Source organism: Heteronotia binoei, chromosome 5, assembly GCF_032191835.1.
Source record: "Heteronotia binoei isolate CCM8104 ecotype False Entrance Well chromosome 5, APGP_CSIRO_Hbin_v1, whole genome shotgun sequence".
Classification (NCBI taxonomy): Eukaryota; Metazoa; Chordata; class Lepidosauria; order Squamata; family Gekkonidae; genus Heteronotia; species Heteronotia binoei.
In genome coordinates this window covers 151,976,348-151,997,137 of record NC_083227.1, presented here as the reverse complement: position 1 = coordinate 151,997,137, position 20,790 = coordinate 151,976,348, and the positions used below count along the sequence as shown (strand labels likewise).

At 41.6% G+C, this 20,790-nt stretch overlaps 1 protein-coding gene across 1 annotated transcript; it reads left to right on the top strand.

Moving 5' to 3' along the window:
• The first annotated feature begins 2,058 nt into the window (after positions 1-2,058).
• CSNK1A1 (casein kinase 1 alpha 1) lies at positions 2,059-3,713 on the top strand. Its single transcript, XM_060238339.1, has 2 exons — positions 2,059-2,519; positions 3,584-3,713. Exons 1-2 carry the CDS (start codon positions 2,397-2,399, stop codon positions 3,692-3,694), a joined length of 234 nt encoding a protein of 77 aa, XP_060094322.1. The 5' UTR covers positions 2,059-2,396; the 3' UTR covers positions 3,695-3,713.
• The last annotated feature ends 17,077 nt before the right edge of the window (positions 3,714-20,790 follow it).

Genomic DNA, 20,790 nt, shown 5'->3' with positions numbered 1-20,790 from the left:
CAGTCATTTCTGACTCTGGGGTGACGTTACATCGCGACGTTTTCACAGACTTTTTACGGGGTGGTTTGCCATTGCCTTCCCCAGTCATTTACACTTTCCCCCCAGCAAGCTGGGTACTAATTATACTGACCTCGGAAGGATGGAAGCCTGAGTCAACCTCGAGCCGGCTACCTGAACCCAGCTTTCGCTGGGATCGAACTCAGGTTGTGAGCAGGGTTTGACTGCAGTACTGCAGCTTTACCACTCTGCGCTACAGGGCTCTACACGTTTTGGTTTAACTCACCTTAAAATGAAAGGTCTACCAATGAATTCATAATGCTGTGTACATAGAGCAGGTATGTAATTTAGGATCTAACAGTGCAAGTTTCCTTGAAGTGTGCCGCATAATTATTATTTTATAAAAATTGTATCCTGCCTTTTCTGATGCCACATGAAACTGCCTTATCCTAAATTAGACCACTGGCCCATCAAGGTCAGCATTATCTACTCAGACCTGCAGACTGAGGTACCTGATTCTTAACTGGAGATGACAGGGATTGAACCTGAGACCTTTTGTATGCCAAGCAAAGGCTCTTCCATTGATCCACAGCCCCTTCACCTGCGTTACTATTGGATTACAATCACATTTCAAGTTTTCTTGCTCTTTACAACTTTAAGTGTGATTTCAAGCTTCAAGAGCAGCCTGTGCTAAAGGGGTAAAAAAAAAAACCCTGGCACTTTTCATGGAAATGCTTCAATTAAAAAAAAAAATGAAAACAGCGAGCTCTCCCACACAGCCCAACTGTCACTTTATTTGGCTTTTTGTGTGTGTGTGACCAATTTCACACTAGACCTTTAATCCCGGTTTAACTCTGTTCCCAAACTGACATTCTGCACTAGAATCAGAGAAATCAACTCTATGACTCTATATGATTCTCTGATTTTAGTGTAGAATGTCAGTTTGGGAACAGTGCTAAACCAGGATTTTGTGTGTGTGTGACCAATTTCACACTAGATCTTTAATCCCAGTTTAACTCTGTTCCCAAACTGACATTCTGCCCTAGAATCAGAGAAATCAACTCTATAACTCTATATGATTCTCTGATTTTAGTGTATAATGTCACCTTGTGGACAGTGCTAAACCAGGATTTTGTGTGTGTGTGACCAATTTCACACTAGATCTTTAATCCCAGTTTAACTCTGTTCCCAAACTGACATTCTGCCCTAGAATCAGAGAAATCAACTCTATGACTCAAGGATTCTCTGATTTTAGTGTATAATGTCACCTTGCGGACAGTGCTAAACCAGGGTTTTTTTTGTGTGTGTGTGTGACCAATTTCACACTAGACCTTTAATCCTGGTTTAACTCTGTTCCCAAACTGGCATTCTGCACTAGAATCAGAGAAATCAACTCTATGACTCAAGGATTCTCTGATTTTAGTGTATAATGTCACCTTGCGGACAGTGCTAAACCAGGATTTTGTGTGTGTGTGACCAACTTCACACTAGATCTTTAATCCCAGTTTAACTCTGTTCCCAAACTGACATTCTGCACTAGAAAGAGAAATCAACTCTATGACTCTATATGATTCTCTGATTTTAGTGTAGAATGTCCGCTTGGGAACAGCGCTAAACCAGGATTAAAGATCGAGTGCGAAATTGGTCTGTGCGTTTTGCTCCCTGGCCATTTAACGCGCATGCGTATCTCTCCACCCCCACAACCCCCCCGATAAGTCAAAGGTCATTTTTGGCGTTTGCACAACGATGAACAAACTGCGTAATTTCCACGAACTCTCCGCGTCGAAGGGCGAGGCTACCGAACGAAACATGCTCAGAACAAACGCCTCATCCTCCCACCCCCCACCCCCAAAAATCCTCCCTCCGCTTTTGCGCACGCGCATGCCTCGAACCGACCTCGCCCTGTCAGGGCGTCAAGATCACGCACACTTCCTGCTTGTCCTCTTTTCCTCTCTCCGGGAAACGCATGCGCAGAAAGGCGCTCTCCTTCCTCCCCTCCCTCTCGTTTCCCAGAATCCTGTGCGCGGTGAAGAAGCGTCGGTCGCGGGCTGGAGGCATTTTGTGTCCTGGATCTCTAAAAGAGAGCGAGAGAGACAAGATGGCGGCAGCCGAGTGAAGCGCCAGCTCGCGGCGGCTGGACCCGCTCGGACTGCTCCTTTCTGGCCCGCACGCAGAGGCCTAGCCTCTTTTCCACAAGGCTAAAAGGCGCGCTGGCCGTTGGGGGAAACGCCTCGGGCGCCCGCTGTGGAGAAAGGCCCGGTGTGAGCAGAGCTGCGGGGGACGGAGCCTGCCTGCCTCCCCCCTCCCTCCCTTCCCCCCTCTTCCCTCCCCTCGGCCGTGGTGCGGCAGCAGCTCCCGGAGGGGGGAACTCGGCCCGAGCGTGACTATCCCTCACCACCATGGCGAGCAGCAGTGGCTCCAAGGCCGAGTTCATCGTCGGGGGCAAATACAAGCTCGTGCGGAAGATCGGCTCGGGCTCCTTCGGGGACATCTACTTGGCCATCAATATCACCAACGGGGAGGTGAGAGCTGGCCTTCGCCCCCATTCCCTTCCGGCTTTCTCTGTCGGTGGAGATGGGGAGAGAGATCGATGTCGTTTGTTGTCTCTCTTTACGGCTGCTAAAAAAAAAACCCATCAAGTTTCCGAGAAGGAGGTCTTCTTTCAAAGGCACAGCTTTCAGTCGTGTTGTCCCAAGGGTTTCTGGTTTTGAGGAAGGGATCCCTTTGCCCTTGTTTTGGTCACTTGTTTTTGTCTCTGCCTGCCAAGAGGTTTACGTGCAAATAATCACTGGGTGGCAGGTTGATGGGAGTCTTGACATTTCAGATGATTTTCTCTTGTAGAAGTCTTGCCCTTAATGTTTCCTGCAGCAGAGATGGGGTCCTCTTGGTCAAGCTGATATCTGTTGGTTTTAGGACTGGTCTCCCTCCACCCAAGTGATTTAAGATGGGTTGTGATTTTTTTTATATATATAGTTCAATTCCCTGAAGATAGATAATAGTGAAAACTTTTGTGAGATGTGCTCCTCTGTTAGTGTTCAGGATATATATATATATATTTTTTAAAAAAATCTCTCTCGACTTTGCAGTGATGAGGCTGCAGTAGTACGTTAAAGCTTTGGTGGAAAAAGTGGCTGCTTTTTTAAATTTTAAACAAGATTGTGTTTTGGGAAGTTAAATAACGCCGTAGCTGAACAAAGTTGTATGCACAAATTTGTTGTAAATAAGACTCCAGATTACCTAGTGTCAGAAGAGAGAAGCGTGTAGTCCTCATGGTTTGGGGAGGGGGATTCCTTATGGAAGCGCCTAGTATGTCGGCGTAGAGAAGGGCCTGGTTTCTTCTAATCTTTTTCATGTTTTGTAGGAACAAGAAAGCTTTTAAACATTCTTTGTCAGAACGATCAGTTCGCATTAGTAGGGTTCTTTCTCTCCGGTAGAGATTTACGTGCAAATAATCACTGGAGTTGATGGAGTCTGACATTTCAGATGATTTTCTCTTGTAGAAGTCTTGCCCTTAATATTTCCTGTAGCAGAGATGGGGTCCTCTTGGTCAAGCTGATCTCTCACCCGTGTCCCCTCTCCACTGCAGGAAGTGGCTGTGAAGTTGGAGTCACAGAAGGCCAGGCATCCCCAGCTGCTATATGAAAGCAAACTGTACAAGATTCTGCAAGGGGGAGTTGGCATCCCTCACATACGGTAAGAATTATAGATCACAGGAGGCAGAATACTTACCTGCTTTCCAGAGTGTTGATATGTTTTGTTTGTGTGTGTGTAGTAAAAGAAGTATGATGTCTGTTATCCTGAAAGTCTTAAGAGTTACAACAAGCTGTATCTACAAAATGATCTTGAAGGATCCTTGTCCTCCAGCTGGTTGTTCCCCCCTCCCCTCCCCATCTGCACTCAAATTCTTGTTGACGCTGCAGTCTTTGAATCTGAGTTGCCGGCTACTGAGAGCGAGAATTGAGATGTACCAGTGGAAATGGCTGCTCTCTTTTGTGTTTTTGTTCCAACATGTCTTCCTCCTCTCCTTAGAAAATGGCGGATGTCAGTACTGAAACCTTGATCATAATCCGGTGGGAAGTGTGATATATTTCCTTGCTATTTCTCTATCAGGTTTTAGAATCAATATTATATTGGAAAGATTTGGGCTTCTGAGAACTGGGGAAAGGACTTGGATGAAGCCTCTTTCTGTAGCTAACAATACATGCGTCATTAGGTACTTGGTAAGAACACACTGCCGTGTAAAAGAGTTTCTTGGCTCTTTTGCTCCTTGGGGAAGAATAATTTTCTAGAATTTCTAATGTGAGGTATAATTGAGAAGTGGATTATCTGGATTTTTTTTTTGGCAGGGGTTACTAGGTGGGGAGGAGGTTGAGACTTTATAGTATTTAACCTATGTTTTCAGCATAGATATAATACACAATTTTCTTAAACTTGGTGTAAAGTCTTGATTCATGGATTCTCTCAAGAATATTTTACTAGTGCTTTAAAGTCATACATTCAGTGTTGCATAGTGTCTTGACAAAACCCGCACGGGGTTGGTTTTTGAATTTTGCTGATGCTAAATAATATTTGGAGAAGTATGGATAGGAGGACTTTATTAGTTTAGATAGCAGGAAATTTTGAACTTCTCTAACATATATTTAGAAGAGTAGCATCTGGCAGTATTTTCCAAGATATGTCCTCTGTGTATGAATGGAGAACAAACTTATTTAAGGTATTTTGTGTGGCTAGCCTGATTAAATTCTTTTCTAAACAGTTAGGAAGTTCAGTGTTTATTAGAAACTTCATGCCTTAGTAGTGAGTAATATCTGCTGTCTGAAGGGCCTAAACCATATATATTTCAAGGTGGCATGGTGACTAAAATATCTTACAGAATCAATATAAGGTTATATGAAGCATCAAACGCTACTCTCCTCCCCCCTCCCAGTTTTAATGACATTATAGGAATAAAATGGCATTAGTTAGACAACAAATTTGCTGTTGGATTTTCACCCTTTTCAGATAAATAATTTCTCAGAGATGCTATTCAGACCTGTGCTTTGATACTTTGTGTGAGTAAGATAAGCATCTTCGTTTCTAAAGCTCTGTTAATCTTGTTTTTAAACCGGTTTGTCATATATTGAAATGAAGGTCTGTATGTGCCATTTTAACTGATTATATTGAATCAGTATGCCTTTGCATGATTGCTTTTGAGTGTAGGCATTTTCTTCCTTGAATATTGTGCACATCATAGTTCCCAGTTTATAAATATCTTTTTTTTAAAACCCAAAATTAATGGAAGGAGCTAAAAGGAGGTTTTTTTCAGGAAACAATATTTTTTAGCTATCCAGTTAAAATACCTTGCATAACACACAGTTGGTGCCAGTGAAATTAATTTGCTTGGGTTGGGGTGGGTAGTTTTCACCTAGTCGGTGGGCGGTGCTTAGGGAACTTTTCATTTAGTGGATGCCGCAATAGGGGAAGTTGTGCTTTGCCTCAGAAATAATTCATTGACATTTTGATAGCACAAATGAGAAAATTATGCTGTAAATGATGAATATGGAAGAACATTAAAAATACTTTGAATACAAATGAGCCAGCATAGTGTAGTGGGTAGAGTGTTAAACTAGGCTCTGCAGATCTTGAGTTGAAATCTGTACTCTGCCATGGAAGCTTGATGGTTGACTGACTCAGTGATAAGATGGTGAGGAGAATAATATAAGCCACTTTTGAGTCCCTGTTGGGGAAATAGGAGAGGTACAAATGAAATAATATTATTAAGAGTTTTTGCTCAAGTATCATATTGTATTTGGCTTTAACTTTAATGATAAATGCTTATGAAATGCCAGCTACACTTTTATAGATAATAGCGCAATTTGGACACGATAACAAGCTCAGTTAAAGGAGTTAAATTGTATTTTGGCAGGATGTCTCAGTTGACAAAACCGCAGCTTGTGGTTGGTTGACAAGGCAGAATCCAAACCCACGTTTGGAGTTGGTTTGCAAACTCTTATTTGTGCTGTGATTTAATACGATGGCTGAATTGACAAATCATAGATGCAGCCGTTATTAGTGGCAATGATACAAAGCTAGTTGTCGAGAAGATGGCAAGATTGCTCTGGTCAGATCATGCTTTTTGAGGAACAACTAGCATATCAGCCAAGTTAGCCCACGTTTTGTTTTCGTGGTTCAGTTGTATGCCCAGTGCAGCGCTGCTTCGAGATCTTAAATGCTGTTGCTATTGAAATACCTTCAGTGTGATTCGAAAATTCTAAAAATAATAATATAATAATAATAATAACTTTTAATTTCTATCCCGCCCTCCCCGCCAAAGCAGGCTCAGGGCGGCTTACAACATAAAATACATTATACATCAGATTACATAAATTGCAAATAAAATCCAAGTTAAGACAAATTACAAGTTAAAATTTACAAATTACAATGGTGCTAAAACATTCGATCTTCAATAATTCCATAAAATTCAGTAACCAAGAGCAATTTTTTAGAGGCATTTCCTAGTTTATCATTGGTTGAAGGCTAGTTTATAGAGGTGGGTCTTACAGGCCCTGCGGAACTGTTCCAAACTCCGCAGGGCCCGCACCTCTACCGGGAGTTGATTCCACTGCAGTGGAGCAGCAATAGAGAAGGCCCTATCTCGGGTGGCCTTCAATCTGGTCTCCCTTGGCCCAGGGACGGTCAGCTGGTTTTTTCCAGCCGACCGCAATGCTCTTTGGGGCTCATATGGGGAGAGACGGTCCTTCAGGTAGGCAGGTCCTCGGCCATATAGGGCTTTAAAGGTGATAACCAGCACCTTGTAACGAACTCGGTATCCCACTGGCAGCCAGTGCAGTTCGCGCAGCCCCGGCTGTATGTGCTCCCATCTTGGGAGTCCCAACAACAGCCTAGCCGCCGCGCTGAACAAAGCTCAGAAGTATGTATGGGTCAGTGTCTACAAATTGCATTGCATTGAATTCAAACAGTCAGAATGCTTCTATGTGGCTAAATTATGTTGCTGTATAGTCTCTTGGAGATTATGCATGGATTCAGGACCATAGCCAGAAGTGGGGCATTGGGGCAATGCCCCCATCACATTTGTGATACCCCCACTTCAACCAAGGGCAGCTCTCACAGTCAGGACAGCTGTGCCAGGCTCCTGAGGAAGAGCAGCAGCAGCAGGGATTCAACAAAACGGCCTGGCAGGGATTCCGGTTGGAAGACGGGCTGTCACTGCATGGAGAAGGTGGGTGCTGCCGCTGGCTCCTCTGAGCTGAGGTTGCCCCTGGCCGCCTCTGCGCTCTGTAGGCATGGGGAAAGACTCGGCTGCTGCTTGGCTGATGAATCTTCCATAAAGATTCCTGGGAGTTGTTGTCCCATGGTGGTGGGGGCAGCAGAAGGAGGCCATTGGCTGGCATGCAGCCCAGGCAGAGGGTGCTGAGCCCATGGGTGCTGCCCGGGCTCCTGCTGCAGCTAACCAGCCCTTGCCAACATTTAAAAGGCATTAAAACATTTTTTTTAAAAAAATAATTTAAATTTAATGAGGCCTCCCTTTGAAAAAAGTCCTGTGTACAACCCTGCACTGAATATGGTATGACTGGAATTTGCTTCTTTGTTGATTGGGTCTAATTGAACATATGAACATATGAAGCTGCCTTCTACTGAATCAGACCCTTGGTCCATCAAAGTCAGTATTGTCTTCTAAGGCCATTCTTTTTAGGCAGGCCTTCGTAGACGGCTGACAAAAAGATGGCTGTTCAATCCACCAAATTGATTCTATTTAGTGACCTCTGCCACTATGTAAATGAACAGAATAGCGCCAAGAACAAGAACATCACCGCTGCTGTTAAATTATGGAATGGTTAGACAAGTGGAATGGTTTTAGATATTGTTGTTTTAAATTATTGTATAATTTAAATGCTATTTTAAACTTAGTGTATATTGTATAATTTTATTGAACCTGTTGTTAGCCGCCCTGAGCCTGCCTAGGCGGGGAGGGCGGGATATAAATAAAAAATTATTATTATTATTATTCAGACTGGCAGCGGCTCTCCAGGGTCTCAAGCTGAGGTTTTTCACACCTATTTGCCTGGACCCTTTTTTGGAGATGCCAGGGATTGAACCTGGGACCTTCTGCTTCCCAAGCAGAAGCTCTACCACTGAGACACCGTCCCTCCTACATATGAAGCTGCCTTATACTGAATCAGACCCTTGGTCCATCAAAGTCAATATCGTCTTCTCAGACTGGCAGCGGCTCTCCAGGGTCTCAAGCTGAGGTTTTTCACACCTCTTTGCCTGGAGCCTTTTTAGTTGGAGATGCCGGGGATTGAACCTGGGACCTTCTGCTTCCCAAGCAGATGCTCTACCACTGAGCCACCGTCCCATCCCCTATTCTTGCTGAGAGAAATTGAACTGCCTTGTTCTGTCCAGTATTAAGTTGTAGGATTGGACAGGTTTTCCTTAATATATCCATTGCTTTACAAATAATGAGGTAGATGGCTGAAAAGTGTTAACCAAGTATATGGGATGAAACCATTTCAAGAGAATCAGTGTAAGTGGAGTCCAGTGGCACCTTGAAGAAACGACTTTCGTCGCTGTTTTTTAGCTGCATAGATGTTGTGAGCTCTGACTCTTGAACGTTTATGCTGGAATAAATTTCATTACTCTCTAAGGTACTCTCTTGTTTTACATTCTGCTGAAAGTGTAATATTTTACATTCCACAAAATTTGGGCCCTGCCTATCTGTCTACATAAGGGCTGTGAAAGTGGCTAAAAATTAAAAACATACATTGTATATTAAAAATCATTAAAACCAACAAAAGCACGTCATTTAGACAAATAAAGGTAGAACTAGAATGCACATATAGAAGCATAGTGTCTTGACTGGAAGGAAGAATCACTGAGGAAATGTCAAACAGAATTTTAAAAGGTTTCAACTGCTTGCAGAAGGTGACAACAGATGGGGACTGGCAAGTCTACTGGGGAGAAAGTTCCAGAGTTATGAAAGCACTAATGAGAAGGTCCTCTCCTGGTTTGCTACCCACCAAATCTCAGAAGACGCTGGCATCCAAAGTAGTGCCTCAGAACATGATTGCAGTGCCTGGATAGGTTCATAAGCGAGTAGGTAGTCCTTTGGGTTGATCCCAAAAAGAAATAGGGCTTTAAAGGCCAACATCTGCGTTAGATATGAACCCAAACTTCCCCACGACCCTAAGTTCAGCACAAAAATCGCTGGGTCATGGTTCATGAACTGAATTTTGTGTCCATCCTATCAACAACCGTCCCATATCCCTCCATGTGGTTATCGAGAGGTTCATGCAGCAAATGGTGGAACGTGGTGACAGAGCGAGAGGGATCACTGAGATGGCTTGCATCTATTTCAGCTTAATAGCTGATGGGCATACCAGTCCCTTTGTTAAAATGGATACAAGCCAGATCAGCAATCCTTTTCGTTCCCCTGCCCTCCCAGTTCAAAGTGGGGGAAGCAAAATGAATGCGTTTAATGTCTCACAGCCTTTTAAACCCGTCAACTCTTAGGTCTAAATGGCTTCTAGCCATTAAACTGCTCTGTTTCACTCCCCATGTTTTGAAGCGGGGAGAAACAAAACAGATGGGTTAAATCAAGGGTGTCAGAATCATTTGTTTTGAGTACCAGATCTGACATTAATGAGACCTGGCTGGGCCATGTTGGTCCAGGACATGTGGTACCTATTTAAGATTAGGTAGCAGAGATATAAACTTTATAAAAGACACAAACACAGATTTTTTTAAAAAAAAAACCCTTAAAATAAAGTTGTGCAATTGAGAGAGCCTGGCAAAGCAAGCTCTGCCTCTCCTCCCTTCCTCCCCAAGGGAGGAGCTTCAGCTAATAGAGAAAATAGAGGCTTTGCTCTGTAGCCGCTGTGCTATTGACCAAACCTGGTAAGACAAGCTGTGATGGAGAAGGAAGCAAGAGAGAAGGGGAAGAAAGCAAATGACAGTGAGTTGCTCAGGGGCCTGATAGGAGCCCTACGGGGGCCTCATTTGGCCCCTGGGCCGCTTGTTTGACACACATGGGTTAAATGGCTCATGGCTGGGAGAAAGGTGGCCTGAATCGGTTGGTTCGGTTTGAGTATTTTTGCTTGGTTCATGGTTTGGTTTAGAAACGTCCTTAACTGGAATATTCTGGTTCAGCACCTTGAATTGTGTTTGGAAACAAATTGGGAATCAGTGTAGATGGGCCAAGGCTCTAGTGCACGGGTGGCCAAACTTGCTTAACGTAAGAGCCACATAGAATAAATGTCAGATGTTTGAGAGCCATAAGACACGAACCTCAGATGTTTGAGAGCCGCAAGATATGAACATCAGATGAGGAAGGGAGGGAAGATAAATAGATGGGGGAAGAGAGAGGTGGAAAGAAGGCAACTTTAAATGCATTCTCCAAGCCAATGGCTGGCTTGGCTTATAGAACTGATTTAAAGAGACAAATGCCTTCCCCAAGCTGGCCAACAGGACAGTGGGGTCTTCGAGAGCCACAGTTTGGCCGCTTCTGCTCTAGTGGTATGGTATGGTCTCTGTGATCCATTCCAGTCAATATCCTGGCTGCAGCATTCTGCCCAGTTGAAGTTTCTGAACGCTTGGTGAACCCCGTGTACAGCATGTTGCAGTAATCTAATCTAGATGCAGCCAATGCATGCTGCTGCAGGTTGACTCAGAGAGGCATCCGGAGTTATTGTCAGGGAATATTATTATGTTTATCATGTTGAACTTTTAAAATACAATTGTTTGAAGCAGAATTGTGCCCAAATACAGAGTTGATCTCTCAGCGGTACAGTTATATACTACTGTTAGTTGCATGTGTTTTTGTTATAAGTGAAAATTGCTCAGTTGTTTTTCTGAATACTGGCTTTGAAACAAGTCATGTGCCAAAGTCAGAATGGAAATGGTGTTGCATTTAGATTCTGGTTATCATAGTTACTATTGTAGCATTTTAAATTAAAAGTTATTGCATCCTTTCTAGCATGCACCTGAATTTGCTACTTTAGTATACAGGCAGAGATCCTAGTGCCACACAGTGAGACCTGTGTGCATGAACGGAATTTTGAGACCACTTTTCTTCAGGAAGGTCCTATAGCCACTTGTTGGGAAGGGCGGGATATAAATCATAAAATAAATAAACAATTAAATAGCTTGATAGGTTGCTTGCGAAAGCTAGAATAACTCATATAGTTTCTACCAAAGCTGTAGATCTGGAAAAGCCTTGAGTATGTTTAAGGATCTCATTGGGGGTGGTATCCATATAATGGATCAGTGTGGAAGCAACCTTTCATACACAGAAAGTGCCATTTGCATCAGAATCTGCATCTTTGTCCTTTTTCTGAACCTACATTTGCTAGCATGTTGCTTCAGTAAAATTAATTTAAACCCCACTCCCCTAGTTTAATCCTGTGGCACATTAACCAATGAAGTTTTATTCAAGGTATAAGTTTTCATGTGCATGCATGCTTCTTCAGATACCGATATTTAATTTAATAAATTACATCTTTAATTTAAAAATTAATATTTTAATCACAATACTTTAAATGATTAAGGATCCATTTGCCCATCAGTCTCCAAATTTGACATATTTATTTCCTTCACAATGCCCCTCCCCCAGTTAAATGAAATAGAAATTACAAGTCCATGCATGTAGGTAGAGGGTGAGCAGTAAATTAGCTTACAACATAATGAAGATGTTTAGTAGATTCAAGGACCAAACAAGAATAACAAGCTTAGTTTGTATGGTTACCGTTTGTTTGGGTTTAATTGGGGGGCATTGTGAAGGAAATAAATATGTTAAATTTGGAGATTGATGGGCAAATGGATCCTTAATTGTTAAAAGTATTGTGATTAAAATATTAATTTTTAAATTAAATATGTAATTTATTAAATATTTATTTTTTTTTGAAAAAAAAATAGGCCCTAGAGCAGGCCTGTAGCTACAGTGGGGCCCGGGGGAGCAGGCCACTCCATTGAGCGCCCCCCCTTCCATTTGTATGGCTCCTCCATGGAAGAACCTCCAATCTGCCCCCTTTGCTCACTGCCACCACTGCTGTGAACAAGTGCAGGAAGGAAGCTGGAAGTGTAAGTGTGCCCCCGGGAGATTATGAATGGCAGCTCACACTTTCTCTGGTCCGCCCTGCTCACCTTGTGATGTCATTTTGGGGGCCCCCCATACATAAAATTTTATCCTCTGCCCCCCCCCTTAAAATTTTCTAGCTACAAGCCTGTCCTAAGAATACGGCTTCATAAAACTTGTTGAGGCCTGCTCTAACGCTGCTTTACAATTATGGAAATTCTTTTCTTAAAACCTTAATTTACAGTATGCGGTTTACAAACCTCATTTATTCTGGCAAATGGCTAGTTCATGAGATGTGTTGTGCATATTCCTTGATTAGAACTGGTGAATAGGGAAAAGTTGAAATAAATCTGTCTTTAGAATTAAAATCCGAAATTGCTTTATTTCATTTCAAAATATTTCTGTGCCACCTTTCTACTCAGTTCAGGGCCCCCAAGGTGGCTGTTACCTTGACTGTTAAAATTGGTGTTTATAATTTATCATCCTATAACAAAAACATAAGTTAACCATGGCTAAAGATGATGTGAGAGGGATCCATCCATGTGACTAGGCAATACATAGGTTTAAGTGATGTGATGTACTTTTGTCCATTCCAATACAGTTCGGAATGGGATGGAGCTTCACCTTCTGTGATGGACAGACATTTGTTATTTTAGGTAGTGGATTCTGTGTTTATAGATTCTTATTCAAGTTTTCCGTTGGTTTGGGCTGTCCTGTGCTTTCAGTAACACTATGCTTATTTTATTATTTCAGTTTATATTCTGCCCTCCCTGCAAGCGGGCTAAAACAGATTACAGCAGACTCTATAACACTGAATAAATTTCAGAGAGTTAGAACAATTAAAACAACATATAACTTGCAACATATTGTAATAGTTACCCATATTTACATGGTTTTCAGTTGGCGTCACTAGGCCTCTATGATCTTCTGGTCATGCTGTTACTTGTACTTCCATTAATTCTCGGTATGTGTCGTGTGTGCCTGCCTGGAAGTCGCGGCAACTTCTGGTGACCCCTACTGGGGCATGGAGGATGTTCAGAGCAGTGGCTTGCCTCTTCACCCTGGTCTTGATGTTCCAAGTATTTGCCAGGGTCAACCTCGCTTAGCTTCTGAGATCTGACAAGAATCGGGCTCGCCTGGGCTATCCAGGTCAGGGCTTACTTTTTGGTTTATGAAGTGTGTTCATGGCTGTCATATTTGCCTTTTCCATAGAGCCACCCCAAACAAATCAATACAGTAACACTTTCCAGATAGATGGGTAGTGTCTCTTTGTATCCACGAGCGGTATTATCACAATTCACCGCTGTGTGCTCCAGAGCTCTTAGATGGATAGGTTATCATCGTAATGTTGAACAGAAAATATTCCAAATGTATAGACGATAATCCTCTTAAAAGTCAAGCATCGTTGCCAGGGACAGATTTCTAGATATATTGATGACCACGTTCCTGGATTTTTTTCCAGCTCTAGTCAGATGTAAAAGACATAGGGAAGTATGGTTTAAGGGATCAAATGTGTATAATCCTTGCTCATTCATAGTCTGGGGGTTGACTTCAGGGAGGGAATAATTTGTTACCAGGATCTTAAAACCCAGGTTACATAGGCAGTGCATGATGCTTCACACACTCCTCCTAACCAAACAAAGTACTTGGAAAATTCATAACCATTAGCCCCCCCTTTAAAAAAAGAGAGAGAGAGAGAGGGTAAGTATCTGAAATGATGCCTCTTAAGTCCTTATGGGGACTGGGGGAACAAAGGCATTGAAAATGCATTGCCTTTCTGTGTCCCAGAATGGTAGTCTGATTTTTGTTTGATGCCTGGGGATTGGGGATGATCTTTAGGTTCTTATATAATTTATATTTGGGTGTTGGAAAGCAAAAGGGAAAAATAAGCATGGCAGTGATAGCATATTTTTGAAGTGGGAGTGCAGCTTGACCCCTGCTTAGTTCCATACCATTTGTGGAAGTCGATACAAGTGAATGTAAAAATAACGTGGTTAAAACTCAGTTGCTTATAGGATTTTTTATTTTCTGCATACGTGTACTGAGGTTGTAATTCCAGGTTTATTGAATGCTATGGAGTATAACTTCAGTGCTTATAAACTTTTCTGAAATTTTGAAGGTGTCTTTTTGGGAAGTATGGGAGGCTTCCTGTCAAAAGAGAGAAGTTTGGTGTAGTGGTTAAGTGTGCGGACTCTTATCTGGGAGAACTGGGTTTGATTCACTCCTCCACTTGCACCTGCTGGAATGGCCTTGTGTCAGCCATAGCTTTTACAGGAGTTGTCCTTGAAAGGGCAGCTGCTAAGGTCTCTCAGCCCCAACTATCTCACAGGGTGTCTGCTGTGTGTGTGTGTGGCGGGGGGGATAGAGGAGATTGTGACCACTCTGAGATTCAGAGTATAGGGTGGGATATAAATCCAATATCTTCTTCTGTACTTACAGCACTGTGGTTTTTGCATTTCTTCATCTGTCTTTTTAGAGAATATGAACTAAGAGGTTTAACTTAATTTTATTGTAGACTGGTTTTCTCTATTTTATCTTGTTCACTTAAATCCCCCCCCCCCCCCCCAGATTGGTGTTCATGTATTTCAGCAGTAACTAGAATTTCATTTTAGGTGTTAAGTCATGTGCGTTTTAAACATATAGTTGTACGTTTAGTATGTGACAGTGTGAAGAAAATGCTAGTACAGTCTAAGGCTATACATAATGACCTAACCACCATCTCTCTGATACGACTGTATTTTTCCCACGCAGCTCCAAGGGCAGAAGTGTCTTGATGACTCATGGTATATGCAGTTGGTTCATCCCACTCTGGCAGTAGGAACATAAAGTTATGCTAGTTTGCATTGTTGAAACGTATCAGTAGTTTATTGTGCAGATACATGAAGAGAGTAAAGTAAGAATAAATTTTGAAATTATGGGAAGTTGAATATGGAGTGCTCATGAACTTTATTCATTGTAGAAGTTTATAGGCAAATATGCTCAGGATCTGCTTTGATACGAAGTACATTTCTGTCATTTTCTATTGCTTTCATTTGTCAGATACGTGGTTGCATACAAGGTTGCATTTTGTGTCAGCATATTTGCATCATCTCAGCATTAAGTATGCAGTGGCATTCTGTGAATATCAGTGGGGTAAATATCATTGGTCCTTTCAGTTCTGTATGTAAAACTATATATGAGTAACCTTGGAGGCCTAGATCTAAATATGGTGAGTTCATATTAGAATTCTACAGGGCAGTCAGTTATGTGTTTTATGTTTGGGGTGTGTGTGTGTTAAACTGCAGTAGTGGAATAAATTGCATTAAAACTTGCTTGAATACTGGCGATTTTTCCCTTTCTGCCTTTTCCTAGGCATATTAAATGTTAGGAAATGTGTGTCATTACAAAGCAGAAAGCATATCGTTTCTCTGGGTTACTGCTGCTGGTGAAGACTGGCTTGAGTTGATTGGCTGTCTTGTGAGTTTTAATCTTCAAAACTATTCTGTGGGGTGTTGATTCTGCTTGTTAAAAACTTAATTCCTTATGGTAGTATACCAGGGGTGGCCAAACTTGCTTAATGGAAGAGCCACATAAAATAACATCCGATGTCTGAGAGCCGCAAGGCATGAACGTCAGATGTTTGAGAGTCACAATGGAGTGAGGGAGGGAAGGAGAAAAGTGGGAAGGAAAGAAGACAAATAGATGGGGGAGAGAGAAGTTGAAAAAAAGCAACTTTAAATGTCTTCTCCAAGTCATCAGCTGGCTTGGCAGTGATTTAAAGAGATAAATGGTTGGCCAATGTGGTGATGGGGGCTTCAAGACCCACACAATGTGTGTGAAAAAGCCAGATGTGACTCCTGAGCCACAGTTTGGCCACCCCTGTACTATACTAAGTGTTTTAGAACATCATGCTGGTTTTCTCAGAGTTATAAAATTAAAAGGATGCTGGTATTTGCAGCTCAGCAATTATAACTTTTACAGTTACTTACTTTTTTTTAAAGGTCAAATGAATGCTATGTTTCTTAAGATGCATGAGATAAGAGTAGTATGAACTTTCAGGTTTCCAGTTTAGCCAAATGGTTAAGTGGTAGAATTGCGTTAATTTCCCAGTATAATGACATGTGCAGAATGAGAGCTAAGCTGAGGAAAGGGTCTGCTGCCTGATTTGTATGTGCAGAAAAATGAGCGGGAAATCAGAGTTGACAGCTGAGGTAGTAAAATGGACTGTACCACTTCAGACTGCATGTTTTGGAACACTCTCTTGAGGTGAAAACCACCTTGAAAATAGGAAAAGAGCAGTGCTGGGGACATGGTGCAGGGATGTACAGGAGCATTCCGCACATCTTAGGTTCCCTCCACATGCATCCTCCTCTTTGGCTTTCAAACTGGAGTGCTTTTTGTTGTTGTTGAGTGTCCACACAATGTTGTGCTCTAATTGTCCTTTCCACATCTTCAGTGCACTTTTTTCCAAAACTTTCCCCCAAACTTTTTACAAGAGTATTACCACCCTGTCAGGATGGAAAGATGCATAAATTCTTGCCCTGCAAAGGCCCCACCCATAATGTGCCATTTTTATGTAAACACCCTTCGCAACAGTCATCTTCCACTGCACCGTATTTTAAAACAAGTAACTGCTATAGTAGTATAGCGCTATGATGCTATAATAATTAGCAGGTTTTTCCCCCTGTGTTGCATATGGCATATTACTGCAACAGAAGCATAGATGCAGCTAAATGGTGCAGCAAATAGGGAAGTAAAGTTGCTGAAAATTTTGAAGTCATGGGAAAAAATGTTTTTTCCAGAACAAAAACTAGAAATGTTGTGGAAAATTGAAATACATGCAGTTCTTACTGTCCTTTCAAATTTAGTTTTATTGCTTTAATAACATAAAATTTATTAGATATAACTTAGTATATCAAATTACTATATTTGACATTTATGGAGTTATAAAATAGTTATAAGTGCCTTAGTTTTACACAAGCACAATAGCAAATATATCTAATACGTAAGAAAACTGCAAGCCGATGCACCCTGTGTCGTTTTAGTATATGTACCTTAATTTTTGCCACCTGGTTAGAGCCAAGTTCTCAGGTTTTTTTTCCTCAATTAAATCAGTTTTCTCAATTAAACTTTCAGTTTTCCTCTGAGGTTTTTATACGGTTTCTGCCCACCTCCTCACCTTTTTTTCTCCCTCCTGCAAGGCAGAGCAATAAGCTACTTCTTACCCAAGCTGTGGAGATATGTGTCACATTGCTTTGTGGGGAAGATGAAAAAGTCACTGCGAGTCAGGTCTGAACAGCAGACTCATGCAACAGTTGAAAAGCCATGAAAGCTTGGCATGCTTCCCTTATGACGATTACATATCCTTCTAGGTGCAGAAATGCCTCTTGGATTTAAGAGCTATATATGTCTGCTGCATTCATTCCCACCTTGTCTTAAAAGTATTTTACTCATTCAAAAAGAAAAAAAAAGTTTTTTCAGTATTTCTCTACTATTTCCAATGGGGGGGGGGGAGAGGGTTCCCCAGCCTTTCATATCTCCAGTACAGTATCTGAATCTTTCGGTGGTTTTTATGTCTTGAGATACTGCTGTACTATATCCTTTCAGCCAACCTAATGAATAAATTGTCAGTACTGCTATACAATTGAAACCAATTCTGCTTATGTTTCCCGTACTGATACTGCGCAAGAGGGATGGCCTTGAACCGAGAAACAAACTGTGATTCAAGGATGAACCGGATAGGTTCATTTGGTCACATCATTTGCGAACCAAAAAATGAACTGTGTTTTTTTCATGTTGGTGGGGTTTTTGTTTTGTTTTTGTGGTTTGTCAGACAGCTGGGCACCGATTCAATCAATTCCTAGCCAGTACTTGGAGTGGTCTTGTGGAGAGCCCTAGAAGCACCCAAAGTAATTGTCCATAACTTGATTGGCAGCTCTGGAAGTCCCATTCTGCTCTATGGGTTCCAATTATATACTAGTATAAAACCACACCCTGACTCAGCTGCTTTCTCTTTGCAGCAAGAAGAGAGAAGAGTTAGTTCAGTTGTTGTTTGCTGCATGGCTGATTTAGGGGAATTTTTTCCCCATACAGTGGGACAGTTTTTTAAACATGTCTCCCAACTGGGAAGATGTTCCTTGCTGTTGTTTCAGGGACCAAACCTGGGGGCATCTGTTTTGGAGGGCTATAACTTGGGCATCCCAAATCCAGTCTTCGCCGTGCTTTGGAGGGGGGGGGGGGGTGTGGAGGAGAGTTTGATGAAGACTTCCTGTGAATTTGGCATCTGACTCACGAGTGGGCTGTCCTATCACCTTCTGAAGCAAACTGGTTCGGGAAATCAAATGAACCGCAGACCAACACAAACCACCATTTTTCTGGTTTGTGTCCATCCCCACTGCACACTGCTCATCGTGACCCTGCTCTGATAAAACGTGTTAAGTCTCTGTAAATTGTGGCAAAATCAATACTTAAGTTAAAGCAGGAGCACGTAACTTTTTTTGAGTGTGCAGGCATATTTGGATGTGTCAAGTTCTAGTTGGTGAGCACCCTAGCCTGGCTTGCATTTGAAACTTCCTCATCTGAAGAATACTAATCAACTTTGGGGAACATCATACATGAATAGCTCTGTCTTCCTGCATTCAGCAAACACTGCTTGTGTTTATTGCAGAACTCTACATACATCATGCTTCTTGGTGGACATGGGGCTGCTTACCATTACACAGTGGGTGACTAGAAAGCGATTTTAATTCTGACAGCCAGAGCAGGAAAATTCCCAAATTCACAAAAATTATTTGTTTGGCATCAAGTAATCTGGTACAGTTCACTTGTAGTGGACAGGTTTCTAAAAACTTTTGAAAGACGTTTTCCTTGGTGACAGCTGTTTGGTATACACAGTTGTTCATTTCCTGTGTTCACTTCCTCTTATATATCTGTCTGCCTTGGTCTAGTTTTTGCTTGTCTGGTCTTCTTATAGTTACTTTGTGAACCGATATTTGGCTTTGGTGCAGTACCAGGTTCTTGATTAGCTTTGTGTACCTGGTAATGGCTTCTGAGTTTGGACCTATGGCCCAAATGCAATAAAATGTCTACTTATATTGATCTTGTGGGTTGTGTGATTAAATCAGTCCCTTCTGCACCAAAGGAAGATGAAAAACTGATTGTGTCAAAGATCACTGTGTCTTCTGGTCATGAATTTAACAGAGAGGTAACCGTGTTAATATAGTGTAGTAAAATGAAATAAAAGTTTATTGACACCTTAAAAGACTAACAGCATTTATTTCAGCTTGGAGCTTTCGCAAGTCAGAGCTCACTTTAGATGGATCTGACACTGTGTTCATTGTGTGATTGGCTTATTTTAGTACTGATTGTGTCAGCGTGTCTTGAATTTAGTCTGTCAGTTAGTCCTTATCTCATGGTGCATATAGTCGGCAAAGGCAAAAATAACATACTGTATCTGTCTTTAATATACTTAATGTAGTGTAGTCAAGTTGTGGATTTGAGTTAGCAAAACCTGGAAGCTGATCCTCTCTCACCTGTGCAGCAAACTTGAGGTCAGTAATTGCCTCTCAGCCTAATTTACCCTATGGAGAAGTTGTGAGAGTAAAAGAAATTATCCTGTTTTTACCCCTTTGCAGTGGATGGTGGTGACTTAGTTTTTAAAGAACTGTAGATATAGCAAGTTTGCACATGAGATTTTTTTTTCATTTTCCCTTTTCTACTTTTAGCCATCTGTGCCTCTAGTAGAGTATATTAGAGTTGGGGGATGCTTAGGAACTGCATTGGATGCCACATGATGGGAGGTAGAAGGGTTGAACACATCTATGTACAACATCCTGCACTGTTCGTCAAGACCAGACATTGTGAAGCAGCTTTTCAGGGGCATAAGATGCTAAAGTGGGCCAAGAAAGGTGGCAAAGAAGCTTCCATAAGCTCAATTTGTTAGCAGTTTTTTTTTTAATTAATCTCCCATGTATCCTTTCTGTGGTTTTTCCTTGGTTCATTTAAGAGTTTTGTTTTACATCACAGTTGGTGTGAGCTATACTTGAAGACTTGTTTTATTGTAATTATCTTTTTGCTGATTTTACATCTATGTCTCTCTTTTCATATATTAAAAGATTGTTGTAAAATCAGCAAAAAACATTTTCAACAAAAACACAATAATAAGGTGTGTCTTCATGTACAGTATATGCATGTTGTGTACATTTTTTTCTAACTTTGGCTATCTGTAAAATTAGTGACCACCTGCTGTTCACAGAAGTCATTATTGTGTTTTTAAATGGATTCAGTGTTAGAGTTTCTGCTGCGATGGGTTGCTCAGAGCACATCTTGCTCCCTCCTTAGCTTTTTTTAAACTCTAAGAACACTGTTGGTCACATGTTTTTAAGTGATCATTTGTTGGGTTGTACCGGTTACTGCCATTGTGTAGCTCATACATGGCTTTTATGAAGGGCTGAGCTGAAATGAACCAACCACTTCTGGATTTTACTGCCTGTGAACAAGGGCTTCTATTTTCAGTCATTTTTCTTAAAGGGTTGCCTAAACACTTGTAATTTTTACTGATGGCAGCGGCCACTTTTCTATCTATTCATTAAACAAAATATTAGAGCAGGGATGAGAAGCATTGCTGTCACCCTACATTGATTTTGCCAACTTTAGATGTCATTGTGTAGCCAAATCTCATTTGGTAAGCGATGGTATCACAAAGCTAGGTAAAATCAATCTTTCTTTCTTTCTTTCTTCTTCTT